Genomic DNA, 23,310 nt, shown 5'->3' with positions numbered 1-23,310 from the left:
ATATTTTATAAAGGTGGTGGGGAGAGAAGAGACTGGGGATGTGGCCTAATTGTAGAGGACTTATCTACTGTAGCCAAGGCCCTGGGTTCAATTCCTAATACCTCAAGAGGAAAAAAAAAAAGGAAAGAAATCTCTCAGGAGGTAAAACTTCTGCTTGTAAAAATTTATCCTAGATAGGTGTGATACATCTTCAACTCAACACTCAGGAGGAAGATGTGGGGATCAAAAATTTGAAGGTAGCTTGAGCAACTTAGTAAAACACAATCTCGAAAAACGAAAATAAACCTTCATCGTGTAGGATAACTTACAATACATCTAATCCCAGTACAAAACAAAATGCTCCACAGTACAAAATCACTCCAGCTATGGACTTCATCTCTCTAAAAACGGATTCAGCTAGATATCAATACAGTAGACGCCAACAGACAGCTACTTGGTTGTGACCAGCTCTACAGCTCTGACGTGGGCACCTGCCCTGGGGAGGGGCCAGCTGCCCACCTGGCACAGGATGATGTGGTCAGTACACACCACCAGCAGGTTGCACTCAAACTTCTTGACAATTTTCTCCTTCACCCGGTAGTGCATGTCCACTGAGTCGTCTGAGTACAGCTCATAGATGAGGATCTTCTCTGGCAGCTGGATAGCTAATCGATTTTTGTAGATGGCAATTTTCTTGACAAGCTCTCTGCACTTAATCCGAACTGTCAAAGGGTGGGGGGGAAAAGACTCTAGCAAAAGGTTGTTAAGTAAGGTGAAAGGCAGAGAAATTAAAAGCCATCATTTATTTATTTAATGCTTCTGACAATTAAAGTGAGACACTCTCATTAAAAAGTCTCTCCCCGGGCTGGAAAGGCAGCTCAGGGTTGGAGCACTGCTGCTCTCAAGGAGACTAGAGTTTGGTTCACAGTCCCACATGGAGCCGCACCTGTAACTTCAGCTCCTGGCGATCTGTTGCCCTCCTCTGGCACTGCACATAGAAGGTACATGGCCATGTGCAGGCACTCAGAGGTAAAAGTAAATAAATCTTTAAAAATCTTCCCAGAACGCCTGCCGTGTGCATGGGGTCCGGCGCTGCATATGGTACAATCTGTGTTGCCCGAAGCTGAGCAGTGAGTGCCACCTCCACTTGTTCATGTCCTCTGCACACTCAAGGCTCCTACTGATCAGAAGCCCACTATAATGACAATTTCACAGCTGACCACACCCCTGCAACCTTTCTGACCACAGGGAGACTTCCATGAGGTAGGCCCTGCCTCTCTACAGACCAACTGGGGTAAACAACCCGAACAGGACACTGCTGAGCAGTCTCAGTGGCTACAGTCCCACCACCTAGAAGGAATTTTCAAAACACAGAACTACCCAGGCAGGGACAAAAGAAGCCAAACTGAATGTGCAGGATGGCCCCAAACGGGACCTCTATGCAAAGCCACCTGGCCATATCTGACTAGCCGCATTCAGACAGCACATGTGGTCAGCACATCCACATACGAATGCCGCAGGATGGAACTACTGACCAGCAGAGCTACTTAGCTGAACAGAGGGGGACTGTCAGAGTTTAGACCACGTGAGCTGGATCCCAGGGGTGGTTCGAATGAAAATGGCCCCACAGACTCATAGGGAGTAACATAATTGGAGGTGTGGCCTTGTTGGAGTAGGTGTGGCCTTGATGGAGGAAGTGTGCCACAGGAGGTGGGCTTTGAGATTTCACATACTCAAGTTAGACCCAGTATCACTTTTTTCCTGCTGCCTGCTGATCCAATGTAGAACTCTCAGCCTCTCCTCCAGTGCCTATCTGCTTGCACACCACCAAGCTTTCCCACCACAATGATAATGAACTGAAGCTCTGAACCTGAAACCCAGCCCCAATTAAATGTTTTATAAGAGATGCATCTCTTCACAGCAACAGAAACCCTAACTAAGACAGCACTGATCTCTGACCAAGCCTGAGCCTATCCACCGCCCTGTTTATCTAGCAGAAGAACCTACCAAGAAACAAACAGAAGCTGAGGGAAACTATGCCAAAACGGCTCTGACCAGAAAGGGTAAAGGGTGTGGGAAGACCTTCTGTATATGTGTTGCTTTTATTGGTCAATGAATAAAGAAGTTCTTTGGCCCGTGGCAGGGCAGAATAGAGCTAGGTGGATAAACTAAACTGAATGCTGGGAGAAAGAAGGCCCTATGTAGCCGTCAGAGGAGAAAGACACAAGCTGCCAGCCGGAATCTTGCCGGTAAACCACGAGCCTCGTGGTGAAATATAAAATACTAGAAATGGGTTAATTTAAGATGTAAGAGCTAGTTAGAAATATGCTTAAGCTATAGGCCAAACAGTATTGCAAATAATATAGTTTCTGTGTGATTATTTTGGGTCTGGGCAGCCAGGAATGAATGAGCAGCCTCTGTCTACAGGTAACGGTCCACAAAGCCCCATGCAGGTCAGTCATCACAGCTCTGATTTGTCAGCTTCTGTGCCTCAAGGAGTCCATTTGTCCATTTATACCTTGGAATTATTTGTAAAATGTTAGTTGGTATTTTGGGGGAGGGAGGTGCTTTTGTTTTGTTTTGACAGGTTTTACTGCTTTTGCTAGATCCTCAAAGAGATCTGCATCCTCTTTCCACTGCTAAAAGCTAAAGCAAGACCAGGAGAGATGCCAGGCAGTGGGGACACACGCCTTTAATCCCAGCACTCAGAAGGCAGAGGCAGGCGGATCTCTGTGAGTTTGAGGCCAGCCTGGTCTACAGAGTGAGTTCCAGGACTGGCAGAGCTACACAGAGAAACCTTACTTCGAAAAACAAAAACAAACCACCAAAGGCCAGGGGAAACATTTCCTATTATTTTGTGTGTCCTATCATCAGCCCATGCCCACCCCTTGGCTAGTGTATAAGAAGAGGCAAGCCTGCCCCTTACCTTTCTGCTCCGTGATCAGGTGTTGGACGATGACATCTGTCATGCTGTCCCTGTAGGCGTACCGATCCTTGTAGAGGCCGTGGACTGTGCTGAAGATGAGCTGGTAGAAGGAAATGGTGCCATCCTGGCAGCCCACCACCTGATCAGAAGATAGCTGTCAGCCTCAGGCTGGGAGGGGAAGCAGCCCACCTCCATGAGGAGCAATGGCCAAGCTCTGCCTGGCTGACCTGATGCTCAGGGCCTGCTCGAGAGGCTCTGCAGGAAGAACTTCCTCCACTTACCACATAGTTGGAGTCAGGTTTCACTCTACAGGTCCACACCCAGGAGTTCTGCTCCCCAACGGTCCCCAGTCGTACTCCATCCTTGGTGAAAAGAGATACTTGCTTGTCTGAACCCCCCACCAAAATGTACTCTCCTTTGGTGAAGTAGCTGATGCAGCAGGGGTCAAAGTTCAATGGCCGATCCTTTCCAATCTGAGAAAAGAGAGGATACACCAAGTGAAAGACCACTCCTGAACCCCAGTAAGGGCTTCCCCACCATCATAAGTGAGGAAGGGGGAGTGGTGGGAAGGCAGGGGGCTACCTAGCCTTACCTCCTAAATTAGCCCATTACCTACACAGGCCTCTCCACCTCTGGAACACCCACACCTTCCCCTCAACCCACCCAAATCCTTGGCTCCTAAAATCAGCAATGCCTGACCTAACTGTTGCAAAGTGGGCCCGACCTCCTCAGCCAACCTGGAGGCCAGGGAGTCTTCCCCTTGTTCACTGCCTCACACAGAGCCAGCAGCTCACCTCAACTCCTTTTCTCTGTTTATTTTCTGTGCTTATTCACTTGAAAAGACTGCCCTTTATTCTTTATTCAATTTAAGGAAAACAACTCTAAAATCCTGGTTCTTGCTTTAAGGCTTAGGGTCAGTTTACAAATGTTTTCCTATGTATAAATCTAGTAAAAGTGAACAATCAGTTGGCGCTGACGGTTTAATGAACGCAATTTAAACATAAAACCACTGAAATAGCTCCAATTTCAACTTAGTTAATTTCCTTCAACTAATTTCAACTACAATTATAAATTTAGTACGTTCACTTTTTCTTTCCTTTTTAGGAATTTTAAATGCCTAACAACCAAAAGCTTCCCTCCTACCTCCCAATGCTACAAAATCTAACAAGAAAACTCTGGCACCTATCATGACTCCCAGGGCTGACAACTGTGGGCTGGGGCTTAGGACTTCTTGCAAGCAACAACCATCAGCTCAGGACCAACTATAAGGACCAACTGAAGTAGGCACCCAAAGCAGGCAGAAACTAGGCAGAGAAACAGCCTCAGGCAAGCTTCTCTGAGCACGGCCTAGAAGCTCCTTTCTAGGTGAGCACAGCATCTGAGAGCTGGACAGTCAGGAGGCATGCTGCAGAAAGGAGGGCCGGGAGGAAGTCCATTCTGCATACGAGCTCTGCCACTCTGGAAACCCTGAGCTACCCAAGCGTGACTCACAGGTGACGCCAAAGAACTGTCCTGAGATCTCAGCTGCTGCCCACTGAAAATATGGAACAGAGCACAGCAAGACCAACAACACCATCCCCGGATGTGTTCCCCCACCCCATACTCTCATCCCCCCCCCCCCCCCCCCCCCCCCCCCCCCCCCCCCCCCCGTGCACATGCACACACCTTCAGAGGAACAGGAGAAAAATGAGTGTCTATGAGGTACCATTTGTAAGGCCCAGAATATAATTCAAATGTTCAAAAAGTAGAAAATGGGGGCCTAGAGGGATGCTCAGAGGTTAAGATCATTGGCTGCTCTTGCAGAGGACCTGGGTTTGGTTCCCAGCACCCACATGGTGGCTCAATGAAATTACTGTAACTCTGGTTCTGGGGGGTGGGGGACTGATACCCTCTGCTGGTCACTGTGGGCACTGCACACGTGGTACATACACAAGCAGGTAAACCATCCATCCACATAAAAGACAATCAACAAAGCCAGACCCAGATATTAGAATAAGCAGATGAAAAAGTTAAAACATCTGTGATAACATGGTTCAAAAAACTAAGGAAGGGGCTGGAGAGATGGCTCATGGTTCAAAATACTAAGGAAGGGGCTGGAGAGATGGCTCAGTGGTTAAGAGAATGTACTGTTCTTGCAGACCTGGGTCCCCAGCACCCACGTGGAACTGAAGAATGTAGTGACTAAAACAGCTCTCTGACATGAGAGTCAGGGAAGCGACTGGGCTCTGAAGGAATGTAAAGGCAGTAGAAAAGGCATCTCAGGAGCTGATGGCTAGAGTATTGCTGTCTTAATTTCTTCACCCTCCCTTCATCATGCTTTTTAAAAGAATAAATATATATAGGGTTTTTTTTTTGTTTTTAAGCCTAGTGAATCCCAAGAAGGAAAATACAATGAGTCTCTTTAAAGTCCAATATTGCTTAGGTACTTAATGAAAAATTCTTGTCTTTTCATTGAAAATACGTTGTATAAAAATCAGTTTTTAATTCAATTATATTTTTACAGTAATCATCACTAGACCAATCTGGCAGATATGTAGATACACATTTCTAGCATCTATCTGGCCAAGTCCCAAACTGGGTGTGGCCAAGAACATCTCAAGGCCTCAATTTTCTTACTTGTACAACAGTGTTGGCAGCAGTTCCTCCAGAGGGTTGGAGGATTAAAAGAGCTCAGGCTGTGAGCAGCATAGCAATGTCTGGACCAGGGAATACCAGCGGTGGCTACTAAGCCAGGACTCATCAAGGATTACATATGCCTAAAAGGCCAAAATTATACAAATGTTACCAGCCTGATGAAAATTTTGACTGTGTTTTACCAATCCTTGTCCTATATTTAATCCCAAATCACTCCAGAGTTGAAAAGATACTTCAAAACCAAAAGAATAACTTCACTGTCCCAAACGAGTTGGAGTTGCCATCTGTACCATGGTTGGACCCTAAGCAAATCTCAGAACCTCTGTGTCCGTCAATGCATTATGGAGAAGGGGTAACATTTAGGGGGCGGAATCTAGCTGAGAGAAACATGTCACCGGGCACATCCTCTCAAAAGCACACTGGAAATTCTCAAAGAACTAGTAAATTAATCTGATCTGGGTTTCAATCCCTGGTTCCACCACTTTCCAACTGTGTGGGACTTACTGCGATGGTCTTGGTCTCCCATTAAGGTATATAAAGTACTGGGTTGAAGAGCTGAAGAAAAGATGGCAAAGCATTGGGTCCAGGACCCAGAGCCACAGTAAACAGTCACATGACCGTGTGTAGTCACTACAGCTGACATGGGTAACTGGGCTTGCATGGTACTACATACCTGTTTTCCACTCAGCTGGTAGAAGGAAAGTTTCTGTCCCCAGTCCGCTACAGCCAGGATGTCATTATGTTCCTCTCTAATCAACAGAAGACAAAAGAGGTTATAAGGGGGCACAGCCTGCTGATGAGTGTGGCTAGGGGCTTAACAAACAACAGGAAAAAGAAAGTCCTGGCCAGGCTGTCAGGGAGCCAAGTGCTACACAGCCGCACTGGGGCCAGCGTTACAATCAGGCCAAGCATCAATCAGTCCTGAGACTAAAGCAGAGACAGGTTTGGCCCTCCTGCGATCTGCTATTGCACTGAGTCTGAGTCGTGAACAGCAGTGGCAGAAGGTAAACCACTCATTTCAGGGTTCCTGGGGAGCAACTTGAAGGATGAGCATGGCTGCAAATCCAAGTGTACCCTTCCCATGCGTAAAATGTGGGGAGTAGCCAGGAGACACAGCTTACAGTGAAGAGGCTAGACTGTTCCAGAACATGGGAAACTGCTCTGTTTTCCTACAAGGGAAGGATGGCACCCACACCCAAGTTCTCTTGCTGTTAGGCTTCTCAAAGAGGTGAAATGGCATCTGAATGAAGATGGCCAACTTTTGAAGTTTTTGAAGATGAACAACTGCCAATATAACAAAACTTGTAGATTTGTATCTTGGGATGGGACTTCAGGACCAGAACCCAGGAAGGCCTCTGAGACTCAAATGGGAAGCCAGCCACTCAGAATGTAGACAGAGAGAGGCTTCTCAGAATCAAGGCTGGACCATAAGCCTCCCCAGGTGGCTGAGTCTTTGTTAACCTGAGCCCAGGCTCTGACAGCCACCGCTAGCCATATAAGTAGCCCTATGCAGCATGGTCTGTAAAACCCAGCCAGGGGTAGCAGTGAGGAAAACGCCATAGACACTAACTCAGAATTAAGACAAAGGGGAAAAGTAGAGAAGATGTTGGCAGAAGGCTTGCTATGAACTGTGATGACTGTCGCTGAAGTCCAAACCCTAGCCACCAGTGAAACCCAGTAGAGAGGCTATGTGTGGTACTGGGCTAGACACTAGTCTAGGAGTTTCCAACCCAACCACCCATATTGGTGGGCAGTGGGGCTCTACCAAAACACCCATGTTAAATAATAAAAACAGGTTGAAACTCAGATGGGAACCTGAAAGCCGCCCTTCCTCCTTTTTTTTTTTTTGTCCCCACTTCCCATCCCCCACACCTGGACTCCTCTAATGAATCTTAGGTGTCAGGGCTGCAGTGAGGAGGGTCCCAAGCTGGAACATGATAACCCAAACACAACATCCTGGCTGCCTCAGCTTTTCCCACTCCCTTCCGGTCATCTCAACTGAGAGAAGACAGACTGCCCAGTAGCCAGGACTGTGGGTGTGGGAGGGAATAAAAGCTAAGACCTTCTCCTTTACATACGTCCTAGCCAGTGCAAGGTGAAGTGGTGTGGGAATAGGCCAAGAAAACACACCCAGTAACCAAGGACTGGTGGTCCTACACAGGCCCTTAGGTAAACCCCACTTCTCAGAGAATGTCTAGTGTTGCTGGAAGGGGCTTACTCAGAGGTTAAGAAGCAGGCATGGTTATGATACTCACACATGGAAGTCAGAGGGGACAGAGGTCTGGGGCCTTTTCAGAGATGGCAGTTCACAGAGGTGTCTCCTCCCTTCCCAGAGGATTGCACTATCTGCCGCCCACACATGCTTCTCGGGGGAGCTTCCCTGTGAGTGCGGGGGCACACCAACAATCCCCCGGCCCCTGCTCTGCTGCCCTTGGCCAAGGAGCTTCTCGGCAGCATCTGCTTCAGCAGGTCTGTGCGGGGGCCTGGGCCCTCCCAAGGAGGGTCCTCACTCCGGGACACACTCACGAGTTGCCGTCCCTGGGACTGTCGTCCTCTTCCTCTTGCTCTTCCTCCTCTGCCTCACTACCCTGACTACTGTACACTGTTGACTTCAGAATGGAAGGGATTTCCTGAAAATATCTGTTGACAATGACATCCTCAGCATCCTCGTTCTCTCTGCTCATCCAGATATTCTCCCATCGGCTGTAGACAGTAAGCGGATGTTCACAATCACATTGCCTAGGACTACACTGAAGCTATAATTTCAAAACCTGCCAAGGAGCCCCTGGACCCTGCCCGGAAGAGGACAGCCACCAGGTACACTGGGCATCCTGCTTCTCATGAATTAAAAATGGTAGCCTGAAGCCACAAAGTCATCTGTGGCCACAAAATCAAACAGCAGGAACTGTGGGGTAGGCTAATGGCCTTTGAAGGCACTATATGCACATGCAGGGCCTCCGCTGGACAGAATTATTCAGGAAGAATTATAATAACCTGTTGTAAGAATGCAATGGAATTAAACAGCCTCCTAGATCAAGTGGGCGCCCACCTGTAAAATAACACTGGGACGGAAAACAATTGAGTCCTTTAATTGACCTTCAGAGAACTCTGTGGGGAGAGGCTTGGCATATTATAGGATTATGCAAAGAGTTAGGAAAGCTTTCAGTCCACCCTCAAAGTCACATGGTCATAAAAGTAAAGTGTGTGTAAGATCTGAGCAGGTAGGTGCCAACTGTCTGCAGACCTTTAGGTTCTAGGGATATTTGTAGACTTAATTTTAACTTTTTGACAAGGAAATTTTTTTAAAAAGCAGTCAAGAAATCACTGTTCTGTTCATTGTGTTAATAGGTGGGGGTGGGGGTGCATATTCCAGTACGTGGAGGAAGAACGAGGAAGCAAGAAAAGAAACCCAGGGAGGATCACAACCACTATTTCATGAAGTAGCCTCTCTCTCTCTCTCTCTCTCTCTCTCTCTCTCTCTCTCTCTCTCTCTCTCTTCCTCTCACCCCACCCCCCGCTGGCCTAGATAGTTTGTCTGCTTAGCTAAATCTCTGGGATTCATTCCAAAACTCAATATAGGCTCTTTTAAAACTCCATTTATAAAGAACAGGTTCCAAAAGACCAGGCAAGTGGGGAGAGAGGACTTTAGACTATGAAGATGTCATAAAGAGAAAAAGAGCTCAGAGGGCTGAGAAAGCCTTTCTTCTAAGAGTGCCAGCCAGAAGAAAGACAGCCATGGGTACCTTGAAGGGTTCCAGCAGATGGACCATATTGGGGAGAAGGAGCCCCCTGGCCGCTCAATCTTCACTTTCTCTTCGCCATTTTTGTTCCGGATGCTGATGACCCCATTGGACATCCCCAGAGCCAGGTACTGACCGTCGTTTGTCCAGCTGCACACACAACCAATGAAGAGCACGGGAGATGGAAAGGGCACATACAGTGAAGCCAGGAAAGCTCAGCGGGAGGCAGCGGCAGCTGGGCTACACTCTCATCACCCCGCTCACTCCTGACATGGAATTAGACACCAGCTTGAACTGCCACTCACATCTGGAACAGTGAGACCTTAAGACAGTGACATCCATTTCAGAAGGATCTACTCCCTGGCTCTCTGCATGCATCTCCATGACAGCCTACCCCTGCACTCTAGACCAGCTCCCATTTTCTGCTTTGCATTTCAACCCCCTCCCAATTCAGAGGCTCCCAGTAAACACACTGTCTTGTGTCTTTTTAGCCCTAGAAGAGGGCTTGACACGTCACTCAACAAATACTGAATCTCAGAGTCCCCCCAGAAGCTGCTCAGTTTTAGAGTGCCTAGCCTGGCTTACATGCGTTCCCAGCAATGACGGTGCTATCACCACTGGGTGATGAGGACCCTGAGGCTCCAGCTCTGACTTTGTAACTTTCCCAAGGTCACAGACCTGTCAATCACAAGATCCAGACTTTGGTCTGGGTCTAGTACCAAAGTCAGAGGTTCCTGACTGTCAATCCTGATGAAGAAGCCTCACCAAGTGAAAGTGATCAAAGGCACAAGTCACTCCCATCAAGGAGACAAGAGAAGAAAGAGAACACAGAAGCCTATACCAACTAATAGACATCACACTTTCTCTGTAGTGCAAAATTGGTGGTTTGTGTGGGTCTTTTGGGGAGAGAAAGGAGCATAGGCCTGTCGTCAGAGCGCCCCTAGCTTACCTGCAGCAGGTGATCTTGCTGCTGGATTTATGCTTGGAGACAGATTTCTGCTCAGGAGACCACAGTCCTTCAGTATCAGGCAAAACAAACAAAAAACACAGTAAGACTATTCAGCAATAGAGAGGAATAAACTATTCATTTCAACAAAACTCGGATCTCTGGAGTCTTATGCTAATGGAAGAAAAAGCCAACATATAAAAGTTTAGTACAAAGTAAGTCTATGTATACAAAATACTAAACAATAATCACAGCCTGGAGAACAGATCTATGGCTACTGGAATCTCAGGTGGCAGCAGGGGGCGGGGAGCAGGCTTTGGTGTGGGAATGGGATCCTGCAATGCAGTGGCAGTATACTGCGACACATGAGGAGATGACAGAACCACAGACACACTGTGCCCTCCTGCCCTGGCTCCTGCGTGACCCAATAGCTGCCCAAGGTGTATAAGAAAGCGAGGGAAGAATACATGAGGTTTCTCTGTACTGTCCTTGCAATGCACTGGGAATTATTTTTTAAAAAAGGTAGATGGTAAATAAAGTTCTAGTCAACTTCTCCAGGATTTAAATCTAAAGAAAAGGACAACTTAGCTACTCATAGCTAGCACATGGCAGTCAGAGAACAACTCAGCATTAAAATAATGACTTAAGCTGGGCAGTGGTGGTGCACACCTTTAACCTCAGCACTTGGGAGGCAGAGGGAAGAGGATCTCTGTGAATATGAAGCCAGACTGGTCTAGGACAGTAGGGACTATACAGAGAAACCCTGTCTCAAAAACCAAAGGATTAAAAAACAAACAAATAAATAAAAATAAAATGTTAATGAAATAGAATGGGCAGGAATGAACCTGTCAAGTTTCACATTAAGTGAGCTGACCCAGTCCCAGAAAGACAAACATCGTGTGTTCTCATGTCTCAATCTTAATATTTGTAAGCAAGGGGTGTAATAGTGGGTATAGACAACAAATTTAGTAGGAAACCATCAGAGAGAACAAGAGATTTGGGGGTCACATAGGACATGGAAGCGGAAAGCAGGCTCCTGGGGTGAAAGGACACCAGGGAAAGAGTGTGGATGGGGAAGAATGGGCTGGAAGGGTGGGAAGAAGAAACAAAAACAAATTTTGTTCTAAAATGTCATGGCAAAACCTATTCCTTCGTTAAGCTAATAAAAATAAAGTAAGTCACAAATGACCTTTTTGGAGAGTCCAGTTTCTAGGCCTCCGTCACTGCTCATGGCTCACTGGTCATTTTAGGTTTGCTTCCACCAATCCCCAGATGTGGTGCAATGTCCTCAACAACAGACAACAAAAGCAAACTCTACTCTGCCTGAGCTGTGAAGTGTGGCCACATGAAATAAACGGCACAAATAACTTTACACAGCCATGTGCATGTGTAGAGAGCGGAGGAAGCCCCGAATGAGTATAAAGTCCTGAGTCACATCCACAGCCATGTCAAGGACCCAGTAGCCTCAGACCCCGAGAAAAGGCAAAGCCTTCTCCCTGGGGGCGAAAGTGAGGGAAATGGCAAAGACTTCCCTTTCTGGTCCATGTGTAGATGTTGACAATATATTCAGAAAATGTCCAACACAGTATTTATGACCTAAAGACTGTTCCCTGTGAGACTGCTCAGACAGAGATTAGCTAAGCCTGCCTCCTTGGTCCAGCCGGATATAACCCTGCCTCCGTATTTATCTGTGATGACCCTGCCTCCTTGACTCAGCTGCAGGCAGTAACCCTGCCTCGCTGTTCAACTCTATATAATAAGCACACTGGGCTTCCAGGGTGCTGTGGTCCACCTGGTCCCAGTTTTATATCTGTGTCTTATCTTTTCTTCATACCCTGCTGCCACAGTCGTGAGAGTCCCTGGAGAAGAGAAAGGCTTTGGGAACGCATGCCAAATGACTGAATCTTCCCCTCCCTTCTGCCAAGCATTTCCACCCCAGCTGCGCATGTTATCTGCGCTCCGCTGAAAATGCACAGGGCCTCAGCTACAGGAGCCCCTCCTTTCTAGACCCCCTCAAGCTCTGCACATAGTTGCCTAACCTGGGCCCCAACTCTCCTCCTGCAGTGCTGGCTAAGTAACTGCCAGTGACTCCAGGACTACATTGAGCCCCTGTGTTTTCTCCTTCAGCATGAGGATGGGAATAGGTGAAACACTTGACCTCAGCCACAGGACTTAGAACTCAGAACTTTTTTTAAATAGTTCTCAAGCCATAGGAATTCCCTTCTTAAAAAAATTGTTGTAAACCATCAGCACAGTGCCTCCCCCACTATAAACATCCTGTAGGTACTACTGCATGTGTGTATACATACTGCATGTGTATGTATATATACTGCATGTGTGTATACATACTGCATGTGTGTATACATACTGCATGTGTATGTATACATACTGCATGTGTGTATACATACTGCATGTGTGTATACATACTGCATGTGTGTATACATACTGCATGTGTGTATACATACTGCATGTGTATGTATATATACTGTATGTGTGTATACATACTGCATGTGTATATACATACTGCATGTGTATGTATATATACTGCATGTGTGTATACATACTGCATGTGTATGTATATATACTGCATGTGTATGTATATATACTGCATGTGTGTATACATACTGCATGTGTGTATACATACTGCATGTGTATGTATATATACTGCATGTGTATGTATATATACTGCATGTGTGTATACATCTGCATGTGTGTATACATACTGCATGTGTGTATACATACTGCATGTGTGTATACATACTGCATGTGTATGTACAGTGACGGCCGTGTGTGGGGACGCTCGCCCTGGGAAGCAGAAGCTGACATGGAGATGTCTTCTCTATCACTCTGTTTTTTAACACTGAACCTAGTACTCTCCATTTTGGCTAGTCTGTCTGTCCAGCAAGTTCCTGGGATCTGGACATCTTGCTCCCAGCACTGGGGTTACAGGCAGAAGCCACCACAGCTGGCTTGTACACGGGAACCTGGGATCTGAACTCTGGTCCTTGTGTTGTAAGCACTTTACCCACTGAGCCATCTCCCCAGCCCAACTCATTTTACTTAAGATATTTTTACAAATCCTACCTTCCTCGTACACAAGCTTGAGAGCAGGGGGATTTTAACTGCCCCCAAACAAGCACAGATCAGCAGCCCACAAGAAGATAAGCTAAACTTTTTAAGCAAATGGCAGTGCTTCCACTGTTGATAAACTGTGTTGTTTTGCACTCTCTTCAGAAGCTAAAACTACATGAGTGGGGCAGACGAGGTAGGGAACACATCCCTTTCGGATAAGGACATTGAGGTACCGAGAAGGCTTAGGTCTCCATTCCTAGACCCGTGGCTGTCCTGTAGGTCCTTTGGCATGGAGCTGGAAGCCAGCATCAATGCTTCATGTTCCAGAAGCCTCCTTCCTCCCTTTATACACACATCAGTGCCACAGAGACAAGAATAAGGACACACTGAGTCAGCAGCACAGTTGAAAGGGTGAATGTGGATGGATACCAAAGTGGGGACAGAGACACGGTCCTTTTAGGGGAGTTGGAGTCTTCTGTGCCTGCTCTCCTGTCCATCACACCATTTCCTCCCTAGGATCCTACTGCTCAACTGTCTCAGATGTCTTACAACCCCAGGGACATCATCTCTCACTGTCTCTCGTTCTGCAAATTTAAAGGACAACTATGAACCTCCCCTGGCTGTTGGAGGTTGGAGAAGAGGCCTCTCCCTCAGGACAGGTCAGCAGGTTCTGTGTGAGTCTCAGCATTCTCCACTGGGGATGCTGGGAACTGAAACTTACCGAAGTCACTGGAGGAACAGGATGCCAGCTGGTGGGTGATGGGGTTGTAGGAGACACACTGTATAGAGTCATTGTGCCTGAAGGTGAAGAACAGAGGATTATTCCACAGCAAACCACAAATGTCTCAGTGGCTACACCTGGAGATTCAAAGCAGGCTAGAAGAGGCTGGAGAGATGGCTCAGCAGGTAAGAGCACTTACTACTCTTCCAGAGAACCAGGATTTGGTTACTAGATACAGCTGTCTGTATCTCCAGTTCCAAAGGATATGATGCCCTCTTCTAGCTTCTATGCAAAATATGTACATACATGAATTAAATTAAAAATAAATAAATTATTTAAAAAAAAAAAACAAGATTGAAGCCTTGGGTGACACACTGCAAGCCCCTCGCTGAGGGACCAACAGCCAGCCCAGGAACTCCTTCACAGGACTGTCCTCACCACCAGTTTGAACACACCCTGCATCCCACCCAACTCAAGTTCCTCCTCCTCCAGGGCTCTCCTGACACTTCCGGTGGGTGACTGAGATAAAGACTAGAACCAGCTCAGTGCCAGTGCAGACTGCAGGCTTTATCTGTGGGTAGATGTGATAAAGACAGTGCAGGCCAGGTGCACTCCATGGCATCTCGGCCCAGTTCTAGTCCTTCGCTTTCTCAGGACACCGTATGCATGACCTGACTCAATGTTCAACCAACATCGTTTGTTGTGTTCAGAGCAGGATTGTTTACAGTAGGTACCAGGTGGGAGCAACCCAAGTGTCCATCAGCTGTTGAGCAATCCAAATGGGATATAGATACACAATGGAGTATTACTCAGCCTTAGAGAGGAAGGCATGGGACCTGCCACCCCTCACCCGGACTGACGAATCGGCACGGCTGTCCTGAGCGCCATGTCGAGTTCCTCTAGCATCGCCGTCATGAAGAAGGTGGTTCAGCAGCTCCGGCTGGAAGCCGGGCTCAACCACGTGAAGGTTTCCCAGGAAGCTGCAGACTTGAAACAGTTCTGTCTGCAGAATGCTCAACATGACCCTCTGCTGACCGGAGTGTCTTCCAGTACAAATCCCTTCAGACCCCAGAAAGTCTGCTCCTTTTTGTAGTCAGCTACCTTGAGGTTTCTTAAACCACTTTTCATGAACCAGTGGATATTCTGAAGTCTGTACAGAAGCTTCTCTAACACGTGCCATAATACACAGTCTTTACTTGTCAATCCTTAACATCTACCTCTCTGAATCTTCATGGATTTCTGTTTCACAAGGTTTAACTATTTTATATACACTGGCTGTAGCATACAATAAAACAGCATACAAATCTCAAAAAAAAAAAAGAGGAAGGCATGGGCCATGAGGACATTACATGAAATAAGCCAATTACAAAACACCAAATGCTCTATGATCCCACTTCTATGAGGCACCTAGAGGAGTCAAACTCCCAGAGTCAGATAGGAGAATGACAGTTGCTGGGCTGAGATGGGGCAGAAGGGAAGGTGTTAAGCGCCGAGTTTAAGTTCAAGACTGTATTTGCCAAAGTTTGGTTGCACAACAATGTGAACATATATAACACCTGGAGGTGACGGCACAGTTCACGTTTGGGGTATTTCTCTACAACTAAAAATAACAGAAGTTGTCTGTCAAGTACTTACAAAAGTGGACCAGGCTAGAAGCCAGAAATACAAGCACATAAAAGTAGGGGTGGTGTCTACCTTCCAGAGCCCACAGAGTGTCATCAATCAGTGGTCAGAATATGTAAGGCCGCAGCTGTAAGAAATGCTCAGGGCGGCCCTCCTGTGCACCCGAGACCTGTAGGATGCGCATGGGAGTCATGGTGGGGGGGATAGGGGCCTGGCTAGGAAAGGGAGAGATCTGAGCACAGCCCCTAAGGGATAGGAAGCTTAGAGCACGTTGGCCTTCTAGCTTTGACACTGGGTAGAGGCAAAGCCATCCCTGGAGGCAGAGACACTGAAGAGGACATGCTGGGTGAGAGAGGAGACAGGAATCTGTGCTGTTGGGATTAGCTGAGATACATTACATGGAACGTGGCTCAGTGCTGGCTAAGCCAGTTAGTGATCATGCACTCCCCACCCACCCTGTGCTGAATTCAAGTTCATCTTGGGAAGATTTCTCCATATAATGTTTCCACAACGCTGTGGCCACAATGAACAGCAATCAGAACAGAGTCAGGTGTGGTTGGTGTGCGGGGAGGGCATAAGCTTGAGGCTTGCTTCTCAGAGGGAGGCCCTGTCTCAAGCAAGCAAAACAGTAAGAGTTAAACTATATAATACTGTCCCCCACGAAGTCACCTACGTGTACTTCAGAATGCCTTCCAGTTTTGAGGTCCAGATAATAATGCTCTTGTCAGCAGATCCAGATGCAAAGCGCTTGCCTGCAAGGTTTTTAAAAAGAAAAATCATCACATGTACTTTAAACCAGCATTTTCCAGACAGCATGTCCAAGAAAACTAATCTTCAAAGCACCTAATTGGGTAGGAATGTAGTTCAGTTGACAGAGTAGCTGTCTAGTATATGAAGCCACAGGTTCAAATCCCAGCACTGCAGAAACTGGGTGTGTCGTTAGTGTATTCCTATCACCCAGCACTTGCAGTGGCAAGAAATCAGAGGTTCATAGTCATCCTGGCTACACAGTAAGTTTGAAGCCAGCCTGGACTACAAAAGACCCTGTCTAAAAACACCTTTAAAGGGTAATAAGTGGCCTTTTATTCTCTACTGCTATTTTTGGATGGGGCAGGATCTAGGGCCTACACACAAAGTTGTAAACCCAGCCCTTCTGCTGCTTCTCATCAACCATGGAAAGGCAAGGATCTGCAGGTGGGACTTCTCTTGGCACCAAGTATCCCATACTCGCCGAGGCTTGGTTACATCTGTGTACCGTGTTCTGCAACAAGGGCTGAGCAGTTATTAAACACCTAAGCTTCACTTCTGTAGGGCCTCGTCCAAGAAGCAGGCATTAAACTTATTCAATACAAATAACAATATGGGAGGGTGAGTCCTGTACAGAAAGAGAGTAGCTGGAGAAACTAACATTAAACTTTATATTTTTAAAAGGTTTTACCTATTTTTATTTTATGTTTATGGGTGTTTGCCTACATGTATGTCTGTATACCACGTACATGCCTGGTGCCTACATAGGCCACAAGATGGCAGCAGATTCCCTGAAACTAGAGTTACAGGTGTTTGTGAGCTACCATGAGGGTGCTGGGAAATAAACATGGATCCTCTGGAAGAGCATCCAGTGCTCTTGACTGCTGAGGCACCTCTCCAGCCTCCTAATTCCTTTTGTTTATTTTTACAGCTATACATGTTTATCTCTTCATGTGTTTGTGTGGTATATGTGGGTACACATGTGTTCACATGATGTCGGGTATCCTCCACTACTGCTCTCCACCTTATCTTTGATTCTCTTACTAAACCTGGAGCTCACAGACTTAGCCTGACTAGCTGTTCAATGAGCTCCTCTGTCCCCACCTCCCTAGTGCCAGGAGAGCAGGCACACAGCACTGTGCCCGTTTTTTTTTTTTTTGTGGGTGCAGGGGATGCAAACTCGGGTCTTCATGCTTGTGTCATGGGCACTTACCCACTGAGCCGTCCCCTCAGTCCCCAAAGTTATACATATTTATGAAGTACAGTACAGTGTTTGATATATTTAGTCAAATAATTATATCAAGCAAATTATCATATTTATCACCTTAGATACTTATATTTTTAACAATGAGAACATTAAAATCTGTTCTTTTAGCATCTTAAAAATATATATTATTGTTAATTATGCTAACCACACCATGCAAAAGATCTCAAAACCCTACCCATCCTGCCTGACTGAAACTGTGGTCTTGAGTCAGCAGTTACTAGAGCAGCAGTTCTCAAACCCCTCCGGGGTTTGTCTGACCCTTTTACAAGGGCCACATATCAGATATCCTGTGCATGAGATATTTATATTATTATTCATAAAAGTAGCAAAATTACAGTTATGAAGTATCAATGAAAATAATTTCATGGTTGGAGATCACCACAACATGAGGAAATGTATTAAAGGGTTGCAGCATTAGGAAGGTTGAGAACCACTGACCTGGAGGACCAAAGGTAGATGAGATCCTTCAGTGGAGATCTAAAGGATAAGCAGAGCTGATCCAAGTACAAAGAAACAGCAATTTCTGCACATGGATAAAACATTCACAAAGGCCTTGAGGCACCAAAATGCTGGCATGGCTAAGAGGTACCAGCTTAGAGCAGGTGGCAAGGAATGAAGCAGGTAACTGAGGGAATCTCTAGGGCCTTCAGGGCCATAGCAGAGGTCTTGCCTTTAAATCCCAAGCAGTGAGAAGCCAGGGGAAGGCATGAATAGAAGAGTGACAGATGTGACCTGCATTTCCACACTGCTTGGGCTTTAAGTAAGAACAGGCTAGAAAGAGGCAACATATACCAAATAATTCCTGATTTACTCCATGGATACCAACTTACTAGCATGTGGAGAGTGGGGTACCTTGATGTGGGATTCCCCTCTCTATGCTGTGAATACCATTGGTGAATAAAGAAACTGCCTTGGCCTGTTGATAGGGCAGAACTTAGGTAGGTGGAGAAAACTAAACTGAATGCTGGGAGAAAGGAGGTGGAGTCAGTGAGAAGCCATGTAGCCCCACCAGAGACAGGCGCCAAAACTTTACCCGGTAAGCCACTGCAATGTGGTGATACACAGATTACTAAAAATGGTTTAAATTAAGATACTAAGTGTTAGCCAGTAAGAAGCTAGAGCTGAATGGGCCAAGAAGTGTTTTAAATAATATAATTTCTGTATGATTATTTTAGGTCTGACCTGCCAGGAAACAAATAAGCAGCCTCCTTACAACAGTACCCAGCAGCAAACCCCAGGAGCCTTCATTTGCTCTTGTGAAAGGAAGGCTTCAAGACAAGCACGGGTCAGGGTTTGCTCACCCAGCTGCAGATTTTTATTACAAAAGACACCATGGTGCACATTGGGATGACTCTGGGGGTTCTTTCCTCACACACGTGTGTCTCACTGATCAAACTCAGATTTTCAGGCTTGGTGACAAACGCTAGTGCTGCTCCATCTCTCCAGCCCAACCTGTTGCAGATTTTCAGACTTTATTTCCAGAGCCTCAGGGTGCCCATGTCAAACAGACAGGGAGTGGAAGTCCTTCCTCAGAGGCTCTGTGTGAGTCAGTTCCTTCCGCAGTCAGTTCAGACAGGAGACTGCAGGTGCGGCACGTGGCGCTGCAGCAAATGTTGATCAGAGAGATACTCTGCTGTCAGGTGTCCCCTCCCGCCACCCCCTGACCTGGAGAGCATCAGGAGATGACAAGTATGGGCTCCAGGCCCAGAAGCCTGCGTCAGAATCCCTAGTGATGTCACCGAGCAGCTGTGTGACTAGAATTGGCTACAGGATACCTGCAGGCTTTTAGTTCCTCATGTGAAAATGGAGAGTAATAGAATTGACCTCATACTTGGTGGGAAGAAAGGGCATGCATGTGCACACATGCACACACACATATAAAATGTTCAGAACATCTGAGCAGTGGTGGTGCACACCTTTAATCCCAGCACTTGGAAGAGAGAGGCAGGTAGATTTTCGAGTTTGAGGCCAGTCTACAGAGTAAGTTCTAAGATAGCCAGGGCTACATAGAGAAACCCTATCTCAAAAAAAAAAAAAAAAAAAAAAAAAGTTCAGAACCATGCCTGGAATATAACTGTGCTAAAAACATAGCTACGGCTATTCTTTCTTCACACTGGTTTATATTGTTCTTGAAAAGGGAACTATGTGTTACACATCTTTAATCATGGTGGCTCATTAATTACTTAGGAAGCTTTCAGAAGTCAGAAACAAGCAGACTTAATGAGTAAAACCGTAATCTGTACATCTCTACTTTCAGAAATAAGGGCACAGATAAGTTTGGAGGAACTAAGACCTCCTAATCATCATGTGTCACAAAAAGTGTGATACAGGTCTGGAGAGATGGCTCAGAGGTTAAGAGCATTGCCTGCTCTTCCAAAGGTCCTGAGTTCAATTCCCAGCAACCACATGGTGGCTCATAACCATCTGTAATGGGGTCTGTTGCCCTCTTCTGGCCTTCAGGCATACACACAGACAGAATATTGTATACATAATAAATAAATAAATAAATAAATAAATAAATAAATAAATAAATATTTTAAAAAATAACTGAAAAAATTCTTTAAAAAAAAGTGTGATACACCAGGAAACCCAGGCATCATAGGCAGAGGATATCAGTCAGCCTCTATAAATGCTCCAGCCCTGTTTGTCCTTCAGCCAGAGGAAGTAAAAAATACCCTTGCTGCAAGCGTCGGAGGGCTAGAGGAAGAATCACATGGGACCATGTGGACAGAGTTCTGCAGAGTGCTAACTAATGCCACTGCTCACAGGGCTACAGGCCACAGGGCTTCTCTCACACACGCAGGATACCCAGCAGCCCCTGCACCTATGCACAAATAATTCAGCTACCTAGGCTGCCTGCCACTCATCTCCTTGGAGCATCAACTTGAATTCAAACCACCTGACCATGAAGCAAGAAATGTGTGCTCTCACTAATCTGCCCCAGGACCTAGCAGGTCAGTTCTCCCAAAGTGAAGCAAGTGACTATGATGGGGGAGAGTCTTCTGTTTTGAGTTGTTTTCATTGGTTAAATAAAGAAACTGCCTTGGCCCTTTGATAGGACAGAAAATTAGGTAGGTGGAGTAGACAGAACAGAATGCTGGGAGAAAGAAGCCGAGTCAGTTAGTCGCCATGATTCTCCGCTCCGAGATGGATGCTCGTTAGACTTGTCCTGGTAAGCCACACTGAAGTGGCAATATGGATATTAGAAATGGGTTAGATCAATATGTAAGAGCTAGCCAATAAGAGGTTATAACTAATGGGCCATGCAGTGTTTAAAAGAATACAGTTTCTGTGTAATTATTTTGGGTAAAGCTAGCCGGGTGGCAGGAAGCAGCCCCGCCGCTCCCACTACTACACGACTAGGCTAAGGCAGGCTAAAGCTGAAGACACTGCATATACATGAAGTACGTGCATTTACCTACAGAGTGGCCTACAGCTTTCATCTAATTCTCAAAGAAGTCTGCCATCCAAAGAAATTATGTACCTGGGTCTTAGGTTCATCTATGCTATGTAGCCTTTGATGTATGGACTCCAACTGCGGTCAGAGCATCATCTCCAGTCCTACATGTGACCCAGGAAGTGACAGGGACAATAACCAGCTCAGAGTCAGGGCTTGGGCCAGAAGCTGGTTCATCAGGTAAAGGCACTGGCCACACAAGCTTGGCAGCCTGAGCTCGGTCCCCAGAACCCAAGTAAAGGTAGATGGAGAGAACAGTCTCTCTGAAGTTATCCTTCAAAACATGCCCACATGTGCACACACTCAGTAAGACATGAAAGTTTAATTTATTTTCTGGGGGGGGAGCTTGTGCATGCCACAGTACACATTTGGAGGTCAGAGGACAACCTGCAGAAGTAGATTCTCTTTCCACCAACTGGATATCAGGGAACCAACTCAACCCAGACTTGGTACAAATGACTTAACCTGTTTAGCCACCTGCCCATTCCAATAAATTAACAAAAGTCACACCTACTCATCGATGTCTACCATCTATGTCTCTTCATTTTACTGTAGTGTTTGCAGTGCTGTGGAAGGCACTCAGAGCCGTGGGCCAGAGAATACTAGGATGCTAGGCAAGTGTCCCACCGCTGAGCTATGTAGGGATAAGTCCCGCCCCTTAGGGGGCGTGTTCGCCTCAGGCTAATGTTTACCTATAAATCTGGTGAGCGTGCTCCCAGCCGGAGCTTCTGCTTTCCTGGTCTACACGGGAATGGTGGTTCTGTAAGTCTATTTCTCCATTAAAGCTGTATATATTTTTTACAATCTGTCTGCATCTGTTTATGCCGTTACATTTTGGCGCCCAACGTGGGGATCGAACCCACGACCCTCAGATTAAGAGTCTCATGCTCTACCAACTGAGCTTACAGAACCACCCTTCCCACGTAGACCAGGCTGTCCTTGAACTCTCAGAGATCCTTCTGTCTCTTGGGAGACAAAGGTAGATTGACCTCAGAGTTGAACTCTGTGACTTCAAAGTGTGGTAGGACACACACATCTTTAATCCCAGTGCCTGGGAGGCAGAGACAGAAGGATCTCTGAGAGTTCAAGGACAGCCTGGTCTACAGAGTTATTCCAGGTCAAAGATATACAGAGAATATAAAATAAAAGTAAAAATAAGCGAAATAGAGGTCAAAATAAAGCCGTACAAAGATGGAAAATACACAGAGAATCTTGATACTGTATGCTATTATGCTCTCTTTGAGTTGTTTGAATGCTGAGAAAAGAGCAACAGCTGCTAAAAGATATTTGTTTATAAATGCTGCTGAACTAATCCAACATAGATATTTTGAAAATGCCTTGACTTTGAAATTTGGATCTAAGGACATGATGCTTTGGAAAGGAGTTTCTTATTTTGTTTTCAGAGGGTGAGAGTCTGTGGATTGCTTCTATCCCAATAGGGTATGATGGACCACGCCCTCCTGAAGGGTTGCTGTGAACACCTTCAGAAAATTGCTTCACTCAACTGCCAATTGAGATGAAACTAGCACAAAGGTTATACCATGAAAGACCTAATTAATGACGCCCCCATTCAGCAGGAAGCAGTTTGGAGAGAAAAACCTTCGCCCATGTTCCCAAATATGGTTTATAAACATTCTTTTACATTTAAAGGGGGATATGATATAGATATGAATAATTTGCATTAGTATAGATTTTGCTTTATTGATAGAGATTTAAGATCAATTTTGTTATATGTATATGTATTTCTGATCTTGATTAAGGTATTGAAATTGTATAATTCACTTAAAAATGTAATGTATAGGGCTGGAGAGATGGCTCAGTGGTTAAGAGCATTGCCTGCTCTTCCAAAGGTCCTGAGTTCAATTCCCGGCAACCACATGGTGGCTCACAACCATCTGGAATGAGGTCTGGTGCCCTCTTCTGGCCTGCAGACATACACACAGACAGAATATTGTATACATAATAAATAAATAAATATTTTAAAAAATGTAATGTATATGGGTTGCTAATAGATAATCATAATAGTCAAGTTTATAGTCATGTTAGTTAAGATTTTCTAAATGTACATAGATATATTTTAGATAGGCATTCTTCACATCTTTCAAAGATGATAGAATACGGCATTTTAAATGTTTTAATAACTTAGGGTTTTTCATGACAATGAGACACTCTGCTCCTGGCAGCACCAATCTACTTCA

General features: G+C 45.9%; 2 protein-coding genes across 6 annotated transcripts in view; one reads left to right on the top strand and one right to left on the bottom strand.

Annotated features, from left to right (window-relative positions):
- Nucleotides 1-23,310, bottom strand: part of Ift122 (intraflagellar transport 122) — a 74,617-nt gene that overhangs the window by 37,397 nt on the left and 13,910 nt on the right. For 4 of the 5 annotated variants that reach the window (XR_007592923.1, XM_050148510.1, XM_050148507.1 and 1 more), the window contains exons 4-11: nt 16,315-16,393; nt 14,019-14,095; nt 10,229-10,295; nt 9,283-9,429; nt 6,213-6,288; nt 3,187-3,378; nt 2,906-3,044; nt 499-701 (exon numbers count right to left, since the gene is read on the bottom strand). Coding sequence is in view for 4 of the 5 variants with exons in the window: in XM_050148510.1 (XP_050004467.1) it covers nt 499-701; nt 2,906-3,044; nt 3,187-3,378; nt 6,213-6,288; nt 9,283-9,429; nt 10,229-10,295; nt 14,019-14,095; nt 16,315-16,393 (980 nt within the window). In the remaining variant the exon portion in view is untranslated. Of the gene's footprint in view, nt 1-498; nt 702-2,905; nt 3,045-3,186; nt 3,379-6,212; nt 6,289-8,065; nt 8,243-9,282; nt 9,430-10,228; nt 10,296-14,018; nt 14,096-16,314; nt 16,394-23,310 lie in introns of all 5 variants that reach the window. The other variant, XM_050148511.1, reaches the window with a different exon arrangement.
- LOC126505515 (guanine nucleotide-binding protein G(I)/G(S)/G(O) subunit gamma-5-like) lies at nt 14,847-15,321 on the top strand. The gene has a single exon (XM_050148512.1). It carries the CDS (start codon nt 14,905-14,907, stop codon nt 15,109-15,111), a length of 207 nt encoding a protein of 68 aa, XP_050004469.1. The 5' UTR covers nt 14,847-14,904; the 3' UTR covers nt 15,112-15,321.

The sequence above is a fragment of the Alexandromys fortis genome, unplaced genomic scaffold (assembly GCF_014885135.2).
Source record: "Alexandromys fortis isolate MF-2015 unplaced genomic scaffold, M_Fortis_MF-2015_v1.1 scaffold_59, whole genome shotgun sequence".
Taxonomy (NCBI): domain Eukaryota; kingdom Metazoa; phylum Chordata; class Mammalia; order Rodentia; family Cricetidae; genus Alexandromys; species Alexandromys fortis.
This window is presented reverse-complemented; position numbering and strand designations above follow the sequence as displayed.

What these genes read in the sequence shown, in the direction of transcription:
- LOC126505515 (XM_050148512.1), top strand. Translation starts at nt 14,905, where the DNA reads ATGTCGAGTTCCTCTAGCATCGCCGTCATGAAGAAGGTGGTTCAGCAG.